This window comes from Oryctolagus cuniculus, chromosome 18 (assembly GCF_051225735.1).
Source record: "Oryctolagus cuniculus isolate XC-2025 breed Fujian yellow rabbit chromosome 18, ASM5122573v1, whole genome shotgun sequence".
NCBI classification, from domain to species: Eukaryota; Metazoa; Chordata; class Mammalia; order Lagomorpha; family Leporidae; genus Oryctolagus; species Oryctolagus cuniculus.
Genome location: NC_142884.1, coordinates 4570456 through 4589273, shown reverse-complemented (window position 1 = coordinate 4589273; position 18818 = coordinate 4570456). Strand labels below are relative to the sequence as shown.

At 59.4% G+C, this 18818-nt stretch overlaps 1 protein-coding gene across 1 annotated transcript; it reads right to left on the bottom strand.

The window, feature by feature from the left end:
• Positions 1-3517: 3517 nt before the first annotated feature.
• LOC138846776 (leukocyte immunoglobulin-like receptor subfamily A member 6) lies at positions 3518-17215 on the bottom strand. The gene is given in 11 exon segments (XM_089320126.1): positions 3518-3747; positions 5182-5229; positions 5386-5664; positions 6505-6789; positions 6940-6975; positions 7056-7096; positions 15800-15896; positions 16005-16055; positions 16261-16507; positions 16663-17000; positions 17105-17215. Coding segments are annotated over 10 exon segments (1650 nt in total). The 5' UTR covers positions 16999-17000; positions 17105-17215.
• Between the last annotated feature and the right edge of the window lie 1603 nt (positions 17216-18818).

The following is an 18818-nucleotide window of genomic DNA, read 5'->3' as shown; positions in this document are numbered from 1 at the left end:
CACATCAGTGCAGCTCCAGCCATTGCAGCCAATTGGGCACCAGTGGATGGAAGACCTCTCTCTCTCTGCCTCTCCTTCAATATCCATGTAACTCTGACTTTAAATAAATAAATAATCTTTCTTTTTTTATTTAAATAAAGCCTTTTGAGTCCACAAAAACTGTCTGTATTTAGACAGGGCCATGAGCAAAGTGGGAGTTCTCTCCTCCCTTCAGAGAAAGGCGCATCCTTCTTTGATGGTCCCTTCTTTCTACCAGGATCTCACCCACAGAGATCCTTCATGTAGGTCATTTTTTGTTTCATTGTCAGTTCTCAGAACCATGCGGTGTTCACTCTTCCTGTGATGGCCCGCGTCCCTGAGGTCACCCTGTAACTGCCAGACAGGGTTTCATCTGCTGCATGCAGAGAACAGACCCTGCTACAGAGGGGAGCGGGACCGGATGGGCATCTCTCATGCAGAGAACAGACCCTGCTACAGAGGGGAGAGGGACCAGACGGGCATCTCTCATGGAGAGAACAGACCCTGCTACAGAGGGGAGAGGGACCAGACGGGCATCGCCCATGGAGAGAACAGACCCTGCTACAGGGGGGAGCGGGACTGGACGGGCATCTCTCACACAGAATCAAGCGCCCACAAGGAGGGAGAGGATGCCAGCGCCAGGGGAGCCACTGAATCCCACCCCGCAGGAGGAGTGCCCCCGAGCCCTGGGCTGGATTTCCCAGGCGCTTCCTCCGGTGGGCGCGTTGTGACCACCCCAGCCTCTGTCCCCTCTCGGAGGTCGGGGCTGGAAGGTCCACGCGCGAGCAAGGAGGGCCCAGTGTGCCGTGGCTCCTCAGGCTTTGCAGACCCCGCCATCAACCTCTCCCGCGTGGGAGACGAGGAGACGGCCTCTCCCCCGCCGGCTCTGGAGCTGTCCCAGACCCGAGAGCAGACACCACCCGGTGAGCGAAAGGTTCCTTCCAGCGCCTCAGAAACCTCAGGGTGCGGGAGACAGAGTCACTGAGAGCCCAGCGCCCATTGGCTACCTCTCACCATGGCTGCATATACCCACAATACCCCGGGCGGCCTGGGGGGTGGGGTTGTACCTCAGCCCCACCCCCGAACTAGGAAGGCTTTGAGGGCAGGCCAGGAGTTGTCAGCAGGTCTCATAGCAACGGCTGAGCCCACCTCCTGTTAAAGATGGGACGAGCTCATTTGGCCCCTGAGCAGGAAGTCCTGCCCCCTGCTGCATCCTGGGAGCCAATCACAGAGCTCGGGGGAAGTCCACTTCCTTTTCCCTGACCATGCACAGGCCGGAAGTCAATCCTAACCCGAAGGAAGTTTGTCTTCTAAGTTGAGCGTGGTTGGTGTTGAGTGTTTCCGGGAGTACATGTTCGCTCTGGGGTTTCTGGGAGGATTTTCTGGGTCTTGGAGCAGAACTGCCCTTTGTAAGCGCCGGTTTGGAGAGGAGGCTGCCAGCGGCTCTATGCAATGTTCTTTCCCTTCTAATATATTCTAAGGCGCTTCATTAAATATAACTTATATCCCAAAGAACCTACCCTGCACAGTGCTGACCCACAGAGCAGGTCCGCCACCTGTCAGCATCCCTTCGGCCCCCCGTGGAGATCTGCCCCACCCCACCCCAGTGATTTGGGAGGAGGGGCTGCCCTCGCTCAGCCTCCTGCTGCCAGAGCACTCAGGTGCCAGTCATGGAGGCTAAGGCTGGGCCGCACGGCTCACAGTTTATCGTCTGGTGTCCACGCCCACCCACTTACCTGCAGACACAGCCTGGGGCCACAGCAGAGCCACCTGCTGCTGCCGCTCCGTGTGGAAGGGCCAGAACCCGCCGCCTCCAGCTGGGCCTTTGCCCTTCATTCTGGGTGGGATCAGCCCCGAGGTCGTGCTCAGAGAGAATGGCCTTGGCCAGAGGGAGGGTCCTCTCAGGGAGGACCCTGTGTGCTCCCTGCTGCCATGGCTCCCTGCACGCAAAGGCCTGGCAGTGGGAACCGGAAGCATCTGACGCTATGAGCACCGGAGGTTAATTAAAATCCCCCACCAGTGATCATATCCAGGTGACGGGGAGGCACAGGGAGGGAGGACTCAGTGGCTGTCCACGGGGCGGCTCTGGGGCAGACCAGGAAACCAGTGCTCCCCAGATCCTGTGCCCACGGCTTGTCTTTGCAAGACCGAAAGAAGCCTTTGGGATCTTGAGCAAAACAGCATATGGGCCGGGACGCTTCGGGTCCGTGGGCTCAGCAGGGGTGGTCTTTGCCACCTGTGGGACACCGGGTGGTGCTTGGGGATGCTTGTGGGCTGCTGCTACCCACGCCTCAGTGCACAGAAGGCCCTGGCCAAATCCACAGCCACACGGAAGGTTCCAGAAACCCTGTTACAGAATGTGACAGTGGTCCTCAACCAGGGACACTTCTGCTCCCTAGGGGGTCACTGTTGGAGACAGGTTTTGTGGCAAAACAGAACAGGAGATTCGCCACACTCAGGGCTTCAAGGTGAACAGTGGGACATTAGGCGTTCACAGCACAGCTCCACCGCCCCCGCCCACTCTGAGAGCTTCTGCATCCAGCACAGGAGCCCCCTCCCCAAGCGGCCCCTCTGCCCCCACCCTCACCCCCACCCCCTGAGTCTGCCAGTCTCTCTGTCACTAGGGATTCAACCAGTGAGATCCCACCTGGGACAGTGAGACCCAACCCACATCGGTGAGACCTCTCCCACACAGGTTGGTGACACCCCAACCATATCGGGGAGACCCCACCAAGACAGTGAGACCCCACACGGGACAGTGAAACCAAACCCACTATGGTGAGACCCTTCCCACCCACATCAGTGACACCCCACCTGGGGTAGTTAGACCCCACCCAGGTCAGTGGAACCCCACCCACTATGGTGAGACCCCTCCCACCAGGTCAGTGACACCAAACCTATAACAGTAGGACTCCAGCCAGGATGGTGAGACCCCACTCACGTTGGTGGGACCATACCACTGTCGGTGAGACCCAGACGGGGTGCGAGAAGCTCTGGCACTTGGGCTGTGCCAGGGCTGCGGACTCCAGGGCCACCGGGATAACTCCGTTCCCCACCTCATAGGGCAGAAAGGGCCCTGGAGGACGGGTTTGGGGTCCCGAGCTGTGGTCTCAGCACGAGGGGAGGAGGGAGGCCCCGGTCTCAGGGAGTCCCAGGGTCCATCCCTCGCCCTGGGTGATCATCACTGGACTTCCAGGGTAGCAGCTAAACGAGCCTCTGTCCATCACCCAGCCTGTGGCACTCGGGTACAGTGGTGGGAAAGAGACTGGGGGGGGCACCCCGCAGGCCAAGGGAGGGAGAGATCAGGACAAAGCCCATGACGGGAAGCAGCCCTGAAGTGACCTCAAATAGTTCACGGAAACCCAAGCTGTGCTGCGAGTGCGCGTGAAGTTTCAGCCGCAGCCTTGCTATGGAGGACAGGGCTGTTTGCTTTGTCAGGGGAGACCAGAGTGGGGCGGCGGTGGCCGAGCAGGTGCACATGCCAAGGAGCGGATCTGCCTCAGCAGGCTGTCACCTCCACCCCTGCCCCCACCCCCCACTCCGTGCAGGTGACCCCGCTCTGGGGCACAGCACAGACGTCGCAGTCCATGCCGGCCTGGGCATGGCCGGCTCCCTCCTGGGTCCTCCACCTGCAGAGCCAGTCTTCAGCCAGGAGCCACGTCAGAGCCACCAGGACCAGGACAGCCAGGCCGATCCGCAGGAGGTTCTGGGCGGTGTGATCCCAGGCGACTGGGGCTGGGGCAGAGGGGCCGCTGATGGGATGCAGCACTGCACCCACCCGCTCCTCTCCCCTCACCTCCCAGACCTTCCTCCTGCCACCACCCCGCGGGAGCCCCGCTACTCACCGTCCTGGACTCTGGACACTGTGGTTCCGAGACGGGGTTCCTGAGAGCCTGCTGTGGGAAGGGAGGGTCGGCTTTGGCTTCCGCCCGCCCAGCCTCTCCTTCCTCAGCCCAGCCCCGCCACACCCCGCGGCTGTCCAGGTCTCCACCCCATGCCTCACAGGGGTCCCAGCAGCCTCACCCCGTGGGCAGGGCCCCCAGGCCCAGGCAGAAGCTGGCGTTGCACTATTGCGCATGCGTCTCTGTGCCTCGCACCCCGACGGGGGCTCTGTGCCCCCCTCACCCGGGTCTTTCTCCACACACGGCCCAAATCCAAAGCCTGGCGCTCCCTTGGGTGTCCTGAGCCATCCCCCTCCCACCATCCTCCTGGCCAGTCCCTAGTCACCGGGTCCCCTTCCTGACTTCCGGCACTGCTGGGTTGCCCCCTGTCTTTCTGGAAATCTCTTCGTTCTGAGAACCAATCCACTAAGGGGCTCGGTCGGCCAGTGTTCACCCAGATGTCTCCTGCGTGTGCCCAGCCAGGCGGCCCTGCTTAGCCCTCCAGGGTCCCCCTTCCAAGTCACCACTGCTCCTTGTGTGCGATGCCAGGGGTCTTCTAAAACTTCACGGGACACGGAGTAAAAAGAGAAGTTTATGGGGCCAGCGCTGTGGTGTAATGGGCTAAAGCCTCCGCCTATAGCACCAGCACCCCTTATGGGCACCGGTTCGAGTCCCCACTGCTCCACTTCTCTCCAGCTCCCTGCTAATGTGCCTGGGAAAGCAGCAGAAGATGGCCCAGTCCTTTTACCCCTGCACTTTCCATGAGCTCTCTGAACTGCCCTCATATAACACATTTCTCTCTTTTGACTTCCACCCATGGACGTTCCATCCACTCCAGCCAGGACGCTTGTGCCCCAGAGACCAGGAGGTTTTTCTGGCTGACGGGCACTGCTATACGGGTTGCCCGTTCCTTATCCAAAATGCTAGGGCCCGCAAGTACTCCAGATGGGCTTGTCCTGGGATTTGGAATATTCCCATACACACAGTGAGGTCTCCTGGAGACTGCGCCCATGTCTTAAACATAAGATTCCCTGCGTGTCACGGGCCCCGGGGACACAAGCTCTGGGTAACTTCTCATCTTGCCCCTAGTGCACCTGCGTTCTGCATATGGACCAGCATGAGAGGGAGGGTGCGGGTTTCACTGCCGGCGGCTTGTGGGCACTGAACACCACCACACCTGGGGCACCTGCACTGCACTGTGCAGTTGGGGAAGCCTACGGCTCCCACAGGCACGCACAGGAAGGCTCCAGCTCTCCCGAGTGTGGAGGAGCAAGCTACTCACCAGGAGCAGGGGCGGGGTCTGTGGGTTCCAGTCTGGGGTCTCCCACATCTGGAGACAGAGATGAAGAGGACAGGTCGGGGCTGGGGGTTTCCTCTGCTCCCTCCATTCTCCTTCCCTGGCCCCCTGTGGTGGACGTCCCTTCGACAGGACCCTGGGGTTTCTTTAGGAGGCCAGGGAGGACCTGGGAACTGGGGGCTTCCTCACCTGTGACCAGGAGCTTCACGGGCTCACTGGGGAAGGACCACACATGGTCACTATAGGCGCCAAAACACCTGTACGTGCCTGTGTGTGCCGAGGTCACAGGGCCCCCGGGGAACTCCGCTGGCACCACCCCGTGGCTGCCCTGTGGGTGGCTGGGCCCGCCTTCCCGGAGCAGGAAGAAGGTGTTGGTCACCATCTCTAGCTGGCAGTAGAAGGTCACATTCTCTCCCGAGGTCACCGTGGGCCCTGGTTGAACCCATAGGGTGGGCGTGTCGTACATTCCTGCAGGAGAAGGTGGCCAGTGTCTTCCTGCCTCCCAGGCTCCCCACTGCAACCTCAAACCCTTCTCCCCCCACACCTGCCCCAGCCACAGACGCGCACTCCCCAGCCGTGCTCCCAGGTAGAGTCGCTCAGTGCCCCCAGCTTCCAGGAGCGAGTATCAGACTCTCTGGGAGCCGCTGTCCACGGGGTTTTCCCAGAGTTTGGCCGCTAGGCCCACAATCCCAGCACGGCCTGGGGCAACTGATGGCCAGGGGCCACCTCAGAGCCACCAGTCAGAGACTCGGGTGGGGCGGCCGTTTGCTTATGTCTTTGGGGGAAACATATATAACATAGAATTCAGCCTCTTAACAGCTTTAAGCTTCGCCCCGTGTCTCAACTTCTTTTGCAAGCTCAGCCCGTTCCCTCGCATGCGGTGCAGCCCACGTTTGTCACGCCTTCCCCAGGGGACACTCGGCTGCTTGCAGCTCTCGGCCCTTCTGATCCAGGCTGCGGTGACTCGGGGCCAAAGCTCTCTGTGTTTGTCACGAGCCCTCCTGCAGATCCTACCAAGTGCTTCAGTCTGAGACACAGGTCCCCGGCTGTAGGGAGCGCCGTGGCCCGGACACCTTCCCTCCGTGGGAGCGGCCCTCCCACAGGACAAGCCTCTCTCTCTGCCCGGCCTGCTTCTCTCGCCTGTCCCAGGGACCCGGGTGCCGTCCTCGGTAGGAGCCCTGCACCGATGCCCTGCTGGGCTTCCCTCTCTGCAGGCTCTTCCCAGAGGAAGCAGCCCCCGTTCTGACACCTGCAGAGCATGGCCGGGTGGGGCTGCCCCCTGCCGCCACCACAGCCCAGCAGACTCACCGGTGACCACCAGATCCAGGGGCTCGCTGGGCTCCGACCAGAGCTCCCCGCTGCGGCAGAAGCAGCGGTAGCGCCCTGCAGTGCGCGAGGTCATGGCTGCGATGGGGAACCGGACTGCGCCCCTCCCTCTGGATCACTGGGGTCTCCCCCAGGCAGAGAGGCCCCCCTCAGAAAGCAGCTGGTACTCCTCGGCCCCGGGGGGCCCCTGGCACCAGATGGCTGCTGGCTTCCCCTCTGGAATCCTGGAGTCGGGCTCGGCCCAGATGCTGGGCCTGGTCAGTGCCTCTGGAAGGGAATCAGAACCTGAGTTTCCAGAAGGAACCCTCCCCAGCCCCCTCCCACCAGCAACAGCCCCGCCCACTCCCAGTTTTCCCAGCGGTGGTGACTTCCTGGGGACCTCGAGGGTGACCCTGGGGCAGTGAAGGGAGGACTCACGCTTCTGGGTGCTGATTCTCCAGCTCAGACACAGCCCTGGGAGGCAGGAACCATGGGTCGTGTTGCCCCCCGACCCGTACCCCCGGCCTCCATTGCCCTCCCGTACCAGGACTCACCGAGGCAGAGCAGGGCTATGAGTGGGGAGGGCATGGCGCAGATTCAGGCGGGAGGTGTGTGTGGCCGGCCGGCGAGGGGCACAGGATGTGGGGGGTGAGGCCCTACACCGCTCACCCTGGGGATTTCACACTGACTTTCTTACAGGCGGGGTACAGCCCTCCCTCCGCCACCTGATCACGGCCCCACGGACATCCAACCACACCTGCGCCCTCGGTGTTCCTGTCAGCTTCAACACCACACCACTCCCTCCCCAGAGCTCCCGTCCATTGCTGGCCTGGGTGGCTCCTGTTGTCTCTGGGTGCCCCAGGGCCGGGTCTGGGTGGGTTCACAGCGCATCTGCAGCTCCGGCACAGAGGGGAAGGCAGATGGAGGAGCCCAGTCCCGGGGCGGCCCTGGGAGGTCACCGTGCTGTCCACATGCAGGGGAGACGATGGAGGGCACAGGGTTTCGTGTCCCCCACTTAAACTCCTCACGGCCGTGGAGACACGTGGGACTCCCCCCGTCTGGAAAAGGGAGCGTGGGCTCTGTCTCCTTTCTGAGCAACAGAACCGGGAGGACCGTGGTCATCTCCCTGCAGGTGCAGGAGCGAGGGTGGGGATGAGAAGGCGGGTTTTCTGTGCTCCCAGGAAGTGACAGTGAACAAGGCCCCGCCTGTGTGACCTGGCTGGTGCCCCCAGGGCCCTGATCACATCCGTGCCTGTGAGTACTCGCCTTGGGGGAGATGACAGTGGCTGGATTTCAGGGACAGCATCGGGACCGAGGCAGGGCCGCTCTGGCTCCAGGGGTCGACACCTGGGGTGGGTTTCTTCTCCTGTCCTGGGTTACTGGGACCGGCTCACCCCGAGCTCCTCCAACACAGCTTTCTCCAAACACCGACCACGGAACTCGAGTCAACCCTGGCGTCGTGAGGATGAAGCCAAAGTCCCCACGGGGTCTCCTGGTGTGCGGGTCCAACTCTGGCTTTCACCTGAGTTTCTGATCTTCTATTTTTAAATTCAGAAAGTTTGGGAGGGAGGGAGGCAGAGAGAGAAGAGAGAGAGAGAGAGAGAGAGAGAGAGTGAGAGAGCTCCATCTGCTGGGTCATCCCCAAATGCCTGTGATGGCTGGGGTGAACAGGGCCAACACCAGGGGCTAGGAGCTCCATCCACATCCCCACACGGGAGGCAGGAGCCCAGCTACCCAACCCGGGACCACGACTCCAGGACCTGCATGAGCAGGCAGCTGGACCCAGACCTGCAGCCGGGAATCGAACCCGGGCCTCCCGTTGCATCATGGGAGGGGTGTGTGTGTGTGTAAGTGTCATGTTTACATGACAAATAGACACAAATACAGCCTTTGGCTTCAAAGTAACTATTCTTTAAAAGGAGAAAGTGTGCTGCCCTCACCCCTTCTCTCAGGCTCCTGTGACAAGGCCTGCCTGGCCGTGGAACAGGGTCTGGGGTGAGGCCAGGACAGAACATTTCCTTGCCATGTTGTAACTCCTCCAGCGTCCTCTTGGATAAAGTTCCAGTTAGCCCCCGCCCCGAGGGGGGAGGGCTCTTTGTTTCCTCCTGAGGCCGGTTGTTCTCTCTGAGGGTTTAGCTGCAGTGGGTTCTGCTCCCGTGGAGGGCCCCAGCGTCCTTTCTGTGGTCTCCCCCAGTTCCCCCGGGGGCTGTGTGCCCAGAAGGCGGCAGCTCTCTGGTGGACGCTGTGGGTGTGCAGGTTCCCACCCAACTCAGTCAGACTCAGCCTTGTGTTCTTGTGAAGGCCGCGGGTGTTGGGTTTCACAACTTTGCTTCCAGATCTGCAGGTGCAGGCTCCCTGCATGTGGCCAGCTGGGGTGGTGACCGGAGCTTTTCCCTGAGGGCCGAGTGTCCTGACTGCTTTCTGTCCACAGCACCCGCTCTCTGGAGCTCTGTGGAGACCTTGGTTCAAAGCCCCCTCCTCAGGGACTTGGGGCAGGGTCTCTGTTCCCTGGGAGGTGCTAAAGCCCATCATGTCCAACCTCCTGGGCAGTGTCTGCCGAGTACCCCCGCTCCTGCTCCCACTCGAGCCAGAAGGCTCTCAACTCAGTTTCGTCTCCCCCACTGGCTCTTTATTTCTGTGCCCTTGAAGCCAGATACCTATGGGATTGTTTCTAATGTGTCCTGTTGATGTGTGTACATATGTGTATGCATGTGTCTCTGTGTGGAGGTGTGTGCACCCATGTATGTGTGCATGTGTGTATGTGTGTCTTCGGGTGTAGGCATCTGTGCATGTCTGTGTGCATCTGTGTGTCTGCGTGTGAGTGTCTGCGTGTGTGCCTGCGTGTGTGAGTGTGCTGATGGGTGCAGTTCTGTGCACGGCCTGACCAGCACCTCCGCTCGTGTACTCAGTGCCCAGCAGAGCTCAGCACATCCTGCCCCAAGGACCAGAGCCAGCCCATGGCCTCTCTGTGGATGGCCCGTGGGCTTAGCGTGTTTTCACATTTTCGCATGTCTGAGAGGAATCGAAAGAAGGCTGCTCCGGGTCGAGTGGACATGCTGTGACACGCAAACATCAGCTCTCACCTGGCTCACTGGGACTCGACCATGCTCCAGCGTGTGCACCGCTCGTGGCTGCTCGGCTGTGCCCATGCCCACCTGGCTCAGCTGACCTCCTGTCCTCAGGGATACTGCCTGGGGGGCGGCAGAGGATGTGAACTGAATGTGGGGGGTGGCGAGAAGCCACTCATGTCTCATCCTTGCCCAAGTCGTGGTGCCCTCTGCTGTGTTCCCATGCTCCTCTGCACACCCGTGCTGTGGACAGGGCCCTGGACAGCCAGCCAGGAGCCTCTGCTGAGGACACACTGGGGCTGAGAGACACCTACCTGTGACCATGAGCTCCAGGGCACCACTGGGGGCTGCCACTCCTGGGGGCTGCCACGGTGGCAACCACAGAGACGCGGGGGTTCCCAGGACCAGAGCGAAGGTTCCCTGGCCACCCTGGTGTTAGCACTGTGGTAGGGAGTCCTTCCCCTGGCCCCGGGGGCTCACTGGAACTTTATCTAAGAGGACGTTGGAGGAGGAACAACATGGCAAGGAAATGTTCTGTCCTGGCCTCACCCCAGATCCTGATCCACGGCCAGGCAGGTCTTGTCACAGTAGCCTGAGAGAAGGGGTGAGGGCAGCACACTTTCTCCTTTTGAAGAATAGTTACTTTGAAGCCAAAGGCTGTATTTGTGTCTATTTGTCATGTAAACATGAAACACGCACACACACACACACACACAGAGTGGAAGAGCTAACCCACGCTAGATAACGTGTGCATTACCTCACAGACTTATTGTGTGGTGGGAGCATCTGACACAGTTTTAAGCAATTTCAGCTGCCCATGCCGTGAGCGTTATTAACTACAGTCGCCATGACGCACACTACACCTCTAGACCTCTTCTCCCACGTGATTCTGTAGCTCTGCTCTCTGACCTGCGGATCCCACGCCCTCCCCTGGTGACCACCATGCTGCTCCCCGAGTCCCTCACAGCCCACACCTGAGTGACTTCCCGCGTGGGTTCTCCTCTGTGCCTGGCTTGTCTCACTCCCACAGTGTCCGCAGTGCCTCGGTTTGCTGCAAACGCCCGGATTTCACTCGTGCCATGGCCGAGTCTTATTCCACAGTGAGGACGCCTTGATTCGGGCCCCCTTCGCCTCGGTTCATCGATGACAGCGATGCGAGCTGCGCCGCAGGAACTCGGGCGCGCAGGTGTCTAAGGGTCTCCTTCCCGTTAGCTCCTCCCCTGTTCCCGACCTGCGCTAGGAGAAGGGAGCGGTGGGGGTCTGGGCCCGGAGGGGTGGTGCAGCCCCGGATCCCTTCTTGTCCCACACTGTTGCGGACAGGTGAGCCAAGGAGTCGCCCACGCACTCAGGGAGTTGCCACCCTCGAGATGTAAACCAGGAAGCGGGCATGGTACTAAGGGTGCAAGGGGCAGGTGTGGCTGAAGGAGGAGCTTCCGGGTAGAGAGAAGGTTCATGGTGGACTGACCGCAATTGCCAGATGCCCTCTACCGGAAACCGGGGAGCCTCGGGAATGGGCCCGGAGACCCCAGTCCCCTCCTCCGGAGACCTGCAGAGTTCAAACGTGCTCTTCCGGAGACCTGGGAATCTCGGGCGCTCTCTGGAGACCCCACACACCAACTTCCGGAAACTGAGAGACCCCGCACTTCTCTTCCGGAAACCCGGGGAGTTAGAATCACTCTTCCAGAAACCCCGCACACCCCCCTTCCGGAAACTCAGAGACCCTGCACTTTTCTTCTGGAAACCGCAGACACGCTCTTCCGGAAAGCAGGGGTCCCAGACACCCCCTCAAGATACGTAGGTGGGGCCGCCCTGGGGGTAGAGCTGCAGTAGATGCTGGCCTGCCCTGGGGGTAGAGCTGCAGTGGAGGCTGGACCGGAGCAGGTGTGTGGCGCTCCACTTCTCAGGCGTGATTTGTGTTATGCCCAGTTAAGTAGCTCCCCAGGAAGCCATCAGCGACCAGATCACACTTTTAAATGCAAAGGCAAGGTTTATTTTAAAAGTACAAGACATGGCAGGAATTCATCTGACCAGCCGACGCAACAGAGGTCAGAAAAAGGCCCCGGCCTTTGTTTAGGAGCACTTTTAAAGGAAAAAACCACAGGGTTACATCAGCCGGGGCTTACAGCACGGGGCTTTTGGTGATTGGACGGGGCTGTTCTGAGTTTTTCTTATTCGAGGGGGGGGGTCTCCGTTTGGCTTGGATTCAGGGAGTTACCTCATTTGGTAATCTCTACTGAGCTGCCTTTGGTCTGCTGAGCTGTCCTTGGTAAGCTTTGATATCCCTGGAATGCCTGAATGCCTGCTTTTACAAGGACTCAGGTCTGCTATGGGAAATGGAGGCTGCTTTTTATTTAATTTTCTGTACATGGAGTCACTTTGGCTCTTCAGGTTGCACGTAGACTTCCTTGCACGCGGAAAGTGCTGGGGAGGAAGGGTGAGGCTCCCTTGGGAACCAGGTGCCCCAGATCCGCAGCAGCAGCCACGCTCGTAGATCCTCTGGGTCCCTGCTGGGCTGTGCTGGGGACAGCTCTTTTCTCCCATCTTCTGCGTAGTGACCCATCACCCAGTCCTGTCACACAGCTTCCCAGGGCGGGGCGTCCTTGAAAGTCTTTGTCCATGTTCCTCAAAACTGTCATCAAGGTCATCACCAATCTGGGAATCACAGGGCCTAAAGAGACAGAGAGAACCAGAGGTAGTGTGAGATCCTGGCGAAGATAAAGGATTAGGTTCCGACACAGGAATAAATAAACCATGGACTAGTTGAGCTAAGGGAGCTGGGAAGAAATGTGCCATATTAACCTACAATGCTAACAGGGAGCTGGGTGAAGGGTCTATAGCAACTCCATGTGGTAACTTCTCATTTGTTCCCTAAAGCCATTCTCGAAGTCTATTAAAAATCAGGTAAAATTCCCACATGAGGGCTGAAGACCCTGGCTGTCTCCTCACCCAGCACCACCAACTCTAGGGCAACACTGGGGGCTGCCCAGGTGACGCTCCTTCTGTCAATACTGGTAACACCCTGGGGTGTTGTATCCTGTGAATCCGTGCTACGTTGCCACTGGTAACACCGTGCATTGTTGCATCTGTGGGAGTCCTCCCTATGTAGGCACTGGTAACACCGTGTATTGTTGTATCTGTGGGAGTCCTCCCTATGTCGGCACTGGTAACACCGTGTATTGTTGTATCTGTGGGAGTCCTCCCTATGTCGGCACTGGTAACACCCTGCAGTGTTGTATTCATGGGAGTCCTCACCCTGTCAGCACTGGTAACACCCTGCAGTGTTGTATCCATGGGAGTCCTGATGAATCAGCCTCCTTCTGCAACCCCAGTTCCTTCTCCACCACCTCGTGTGTGGCTTCCCAAGATCTCCAGTTGGTACAAGGAAGATACAGGGGTTTCCTGGCACAGGATCTTCACACTCCCACTCCAGGCAATCACAGAACCTAGTCCGGCAGATATGATAGGAATAGGAAAACCCCTTGGAAGAAAATACAGCCTAGAGTTTGGTGGACTAGCAGAGAGAAACCATTTGTTCCCATTCTCGGGGAATGGGAGGGGCAGAAATAAATTTAGATGAGAGGCCTATCATTAGTTTATTTTAAAATACTTATAATTTTGTTTGAAAGAGGAAGAGAAAGAGGGAGAGATCTGTTGTTTGCTGGTTCACCACCCAAATGCTGGTAATAGCCAGAGCTGCTCTAGGTTGTCAGGAGCCTGGAGCTGCAGCCAATCTCCCTCCTGGGGGCAGGAACCAAGCATTGAGCCACTGCCTGTCTCCTAGGTGTGCAGTAATGGAAGCCACCTCAGAGGTAGATCTGGACCTAACCCAGGCACTGTGCTGTGGGATTCAGGCATCCCAAGCAGTGACTTAACTGCTGTCCCAACTCCCACCCTATAATTCTGTTGGAAAACAGTGTTAGGCCAGTGCCGCAGCTCACTAGGCTAATCCTCCACCTGCGGCACCAGAACCCCGAGTTCTAGTCCTGTTTGGGGTGCCAGATTCTGTCCTGGTTGCTCCTCTTCCAGTCCAGCTCTCTGCTGAGGTCCAGGAAGGTATTGGAGGATGGCCCAAGTCCTCAGGCCCTGCACCCACATGGGAGACCAGGAGGAAGCACCTGGCTTCTGACTTCAGATCGGCGCAGCCCGCCGGCCGTAGCAACCATGAATGAAGTGAACCAACGGAAGGAAGACCTTTCTCTCTGTCTCTCTCTCTCTCTATCTAACTCTGCCTGTCAAAAAAATGTGTTAATGAAACCCAGTCATTTGTGGAGAAATGGGTGGGACCGGAGAACATGAAGTGAAATACGCCTTCCCAGGAATCCAATGTAAGTTCTCTCTTCTATGCGGAAGTTGGAAAAGTTGATCTTGTAGCAGCACAGTAGGATGGTGATCAATAATGCATCAAAGGGTCTTGTGGGAGAGATGGAGGGAGGTTTGGTCCACAGGTCCCAAAGTGTAATCATATAGAAGGAACGGCTCTAGTCTGCACAGCACAAGGAGGCAACTGTTGCTCACATAACCTGTTGTGTGTGTGTGTGTGTGTGTGTGACAGGTAGAGTTATAGACAGTGAGAGAGACAGAGAGAAAGGTTTTCCTTCCTTTGGTTCACTCCCCTAATGGCCGCTACAGCCAGTGCTGAGCTGATTCAAAGCGAGGAGCTGGGTACTTCTTTCCGGTCTCCCATGTAAACGCCGGGACCCAAGCACTTGGATCAAAAACTGTTGCCACCCAGACCACAGCAGAGAGTGGACTGGAAGAGGAACAACCTGGACTACTACCCGGAGCCCCAACTGGGACTAGAAACCGTGGGGCCGGTGCCACTGGCGGAGGATTAACCAAGTGAGCCACAGCACCAGCCCTGTTGAGTGTTTTAATAAACAACTCGACAAGAGGGGCTGGGGGCCTCAAACACAAGACATGACCAGATGGGAACACCCTGGTGAGGTGAGCACACCTTCGAATTCCACACTGCGCCTCCTAAATTATTATGTGTTCATTTAAAGGGAAAAATAGGTGGCAAAAATGTTTTTGCTAATTGTGTCTTCCTTCTTAATCGAGCTGAAATTCACATAGCACAGATTACAGACCTGACAGAAATTTAATTCATGCTGTAGCTACCTCTCACGTTCACTGTGTTGTGTACCCACCAGCCCCTGTCACAAACATCTTCATTAGCAGAGACAGAAACCCCAGACCCACTCAGCAGGAGCCTGCACGCTCCCTCCCCACACCCGAGTCCACGTTCTGCCCTCTGAATCTGCACCCCTGGGCACCTCTCAGAGCAGAATCCGACCATGGTGTCTGTGACACCGGCTGATTTCTGTATTGTCATATCTTCAGGGTTTCTCCACGATTATCCAGACGCTCCTTCTTTTCTAACAGGAGAGTGTCAGCCGTGTCTACAAACACCGCCTGTTGTGGACGCACTCACCTGTTGTGCTTCTTCTGGTTGCTGGCATCTTTGGGCTCATGTGAATGAGGCTGCTCTGAACCCGTGGATGCAACACCTGCTTGGGTTCCTGCTTCAATCCCTGTGGTTATATGTGCAGGAGAGGAACTGTTGGATTGTAAGGTAGTTCCAAGAAACAAAGTTTTCCTTCTTTATTGTGCTGAAATTCAAATAACATAAAACCAGCCCTTTAAAGTGTATAGATTGCTGACTTTTAGTACATTCACAATATGTACAACTTTACTTTAAAAAAAAATCATTTGTTTGAAAGAGTTACAGAGCTAAATAGAGACCAAGACAGAAAGAGAGAGAAAGTCTTCCATCTGCTGGTTCACTCCCCAGATGGATGGACCTCGCCCACCCTGAAATCCGATTTCGCTCGTTTATTCTGTTACTTGGCGCAAGCTCCGTGTTCTAGGCTGGAAACGCGGATTCCCACGCATGCGCACTGGGAACTGCATTCATCAGAAACAGAGTAAAAGGCTCCCTGAGGGCGGAGCAAAGCGGGAGGCGGGTGCGGGTCCACATGCGGCCTGAAGGTGGCGCTGTCCCACCGGAGAGCCAGGCAGGACAGGGCACAGCCACAGGGCAGAAGTCCACAGCTGAATAAAGAGCCCCTGATGCCCCCAGACAGCTCTCAGCACCCACACCGTGGGGGACGGTTCCCCACTGTGCCCGCAGAATCTCCTCGTCCCTGCCACTTAGGTCGTGGCTTCTCTGACCGGCGCTGTCCTCTCCAGAACACCACCGGCCTGCAGCCCGGGTCCTCTTGTGGCTGTACCAAGCCTCCGCCAGCAGAAGCCTGAGGCTCAGCAGGACCAAGCCCGCCACGCCCATGCGGATGAGGTTCTCCAGGGTGTGGTCCTGGGGCGCTGGGGCTGGGGGGGGTGCACGGAGGGGTCACCTAGGCTGGCCAGACCAAGTAACACAGGACCCCACCTCCCCACAGCTGCCTGAGCCCTGGGTCAGGCCTGTAGCTGACTCACCAGTGGGGGAGCGTGGCTGGGGGTGCGAGGGGCTGCTGGGCTCCGGTCCCCCTGAGAACAGGGATGGGATGGTGAGGAGGAGGAGACCCCGCCCTCCCCAAGGACTCAGCACTGAGGACCCGGGCCCTCGGGCTGAAGTCCACTGCTGTTCTAAGTCCCTGGTGAACTACCCTAGGTCCCCTCCCCACCCAGCCCTCTCCTGTAGGCAGCCCTGCACCGACCAGGATGACCAAGGACACAGGGCTGGGGCCCTCACCTGACACCTCGAGCTGCAGGGGGTCACTGCGCCATGACCACAGGTAGGGGTCGGTGCTGGGGGTGCCATAGCACCTGTAGGTGGCCCCGTGGGCCGAGGTCACAGGACCCAGCGTGAAGGTGGCCTGAGCAGCCATGGCCGAACCCGGGACATGCAGGCGCTGGGGAGGGGCGTCTGAGCCCACTTTGTGCAGGAGAAAGGTGTCCATCGCCTCCTCAGAGCCACAGCGCAGGGCCACCATCACTCCCTAGGACACCTTGGTCCCCGGCTGGGCCTGCAGGGAGGTTTCCTGTACATTCCTGGGAGAGAGGACGGCGTGTGGAGGGAGCATCCCGCAGCCGGCAGGGTGTGCAGGTGTTCACCACTCCCGCGGGGTCAGCGTTCCTGCAACTCCCGCCCCACCCAGGCTCCATGGACACCGGGCCCCTCAGCTGTGACCTGAAACTCCAGGGGCTCACTGGGCAGTGACCACACATGGGGCTGGCTGCTGTGAGCGCGGTAGCACCTGTAGATGCCCCCATGGCTGCTGCCCACAGGGCCCAGGAGGAAGGTGGCCTGCCACACCCCAGCCACATGGGAGAACCAGGCTTCCAGGCTGTGCAGGGGGCCGGCTCCGCCCTCCTTCAGCAGATGGACAGTGCGGGCATCATCATACTCTGAGCGACAGGAGAGGGACACGTTCCCTCCTGATGCCACCACGAGGCTTGGCTGGGCTGACAGGGAGGGTGCCGGGAACATCCCTGCAGGGGAGGGCAGAGGCATGTCGGGGGGGGTGCCGCCCCATGTACCCCACTTGGCTTCTTTCTGTGAGCTGGAGCCTCTCTGGGCAGGGACACCCCCTTACCTGTCAGCACCAGGGTCAGGGGGTCACTGGGCTGGGAGAGGCCGAGCGGGTCCAATACACACACCAGTACTGCCCTGTGTCTTGGGAGCTCATGGACATGGTGATGGGGAAGTCAGCCTTGTGTCTTGAGTCCTACTGAGTCCGCATTTCCCAGGGCAGTGGGTTGCCCTCTTTATACACATGATACACCTCAGCCTGCAGAGACCCCTGGCACCAGAGGGTCACAGCGCTCCCCACGGCGACCAGGGGGCCTGGGTCGGCCCAGATGGAGGGCTTGGGGAGGGTCCCTGGAAGGGAATCAGAGCTGCAGATCCCAGGTGCCGCCCCTTCCACCACCCCATTCCCCAGCTGCAATCCCAGCCCCTCCCAGCCATCACCATCAGCCCAACCCACTGGGTTCCTTAACCCCTAGCTGCCTGGGCCCCTGGGGCTGAGCCAGGTCAGGGGAGGACTAACCCGCCTGTGCCTTATCCCCTGGCGTCGGCAAAGCCCTGGAAGAGAGTCCCCGTGAGAGCTGCTCCCCACTCCCCACCCCTGCAGAGACGCCCAGGCCTGCCCTGGTCCTCTGAGTCCTGGGGTCAGAGCTGGGGCATGGCACTCTCCCCTCCACACCTGTGAGGGGTCCCATTGTCCCCGTGTCCCCGGCTCACCCAGGCAGAGGAGGGCAGTGAGGGCTGGGGTCTGAGCCCCGCCACCCATGGTACCGTGGAGCAGAGCAGCTGTGAGGGGCGCAGGCCCAGAGCCCGGCTGGAGATGAGCGGGGAGACGTCAGGGGTTCCTCACCTGCGGCCTCACAGGAAGGGAGCAGCCCCTCCCCGACCTCCCCTGCTGTCCCTGAGGACGGAGCCCAGGACACAGCGGGCTCTGGGGACAGCTAGGACCAGGCCTCCGCCTCCGCTGCCCCCTGTGCTGTGCCTGCTTGGCTTCCCTCCCCCGCTCCAACCCCACCCAGGGGGTGCCCCTCGTGGGCCGTGCCCAGGAGCTGCCCGGTTAGGGTTCTGGTTCTCCCTGCACAGGCCGGGTGGCCGAGGCAGGCACTTCCCCTTCCTGACTGCTGAGTGCAGGTGTGGGGGCTGGATCCCGTGAGGTGGGTGACAGCAACAGGAGCAGATGAAGAAGGCAGACGTTGCCGAGGTGTAGCTGAGCTGCAGCCCAGCTGTGCCTGTGGCAGGTGCAGGAGAACACACAAAAGAGGACAGGGGCCCTGGGGTGAGGTCCTGCCTTATGCCGCCTGGCCTGGGTCCCAGTGAGGGGCTTGAGGAGGGGAGGGCACCTTGTGGGGCAGAGAACCCGAGCTCCCTTGGAAACTGAGAGCATGGGGGTGTCATAGCCCCAGGCCCGCCGGGGTCCCATGCCTCACACCCTGTGCTGGGATATTCTGAAGGAAGGGGACTGGGAGCAGGGGACTGGGCCTGTTTGCAGATCCACACTCTGTGTGAGGCTCAGGGTCCCCATCACTTGTGTCCTAAGCCCCTCACCTGATCTGAGCACCTGGGCTCCGTGCTCCTGGATGACATGGGGGTGACGCTTCCTGAGCGACCTGAACAGGTGATGTCATCCCCCAGCGTCTCTGTGGTGGGGGGATGCCCGAGACCTCCCCTCTCTGGGTGGCCCTGGCCACAGCACTCCGGTCTCAGGGTCCTGCAGTGTCCCTTCCAGATTCAGACGTGGGGACTGCACCGTTCTGGTAGGTACCGCTCCTCAGAAGTCCCTA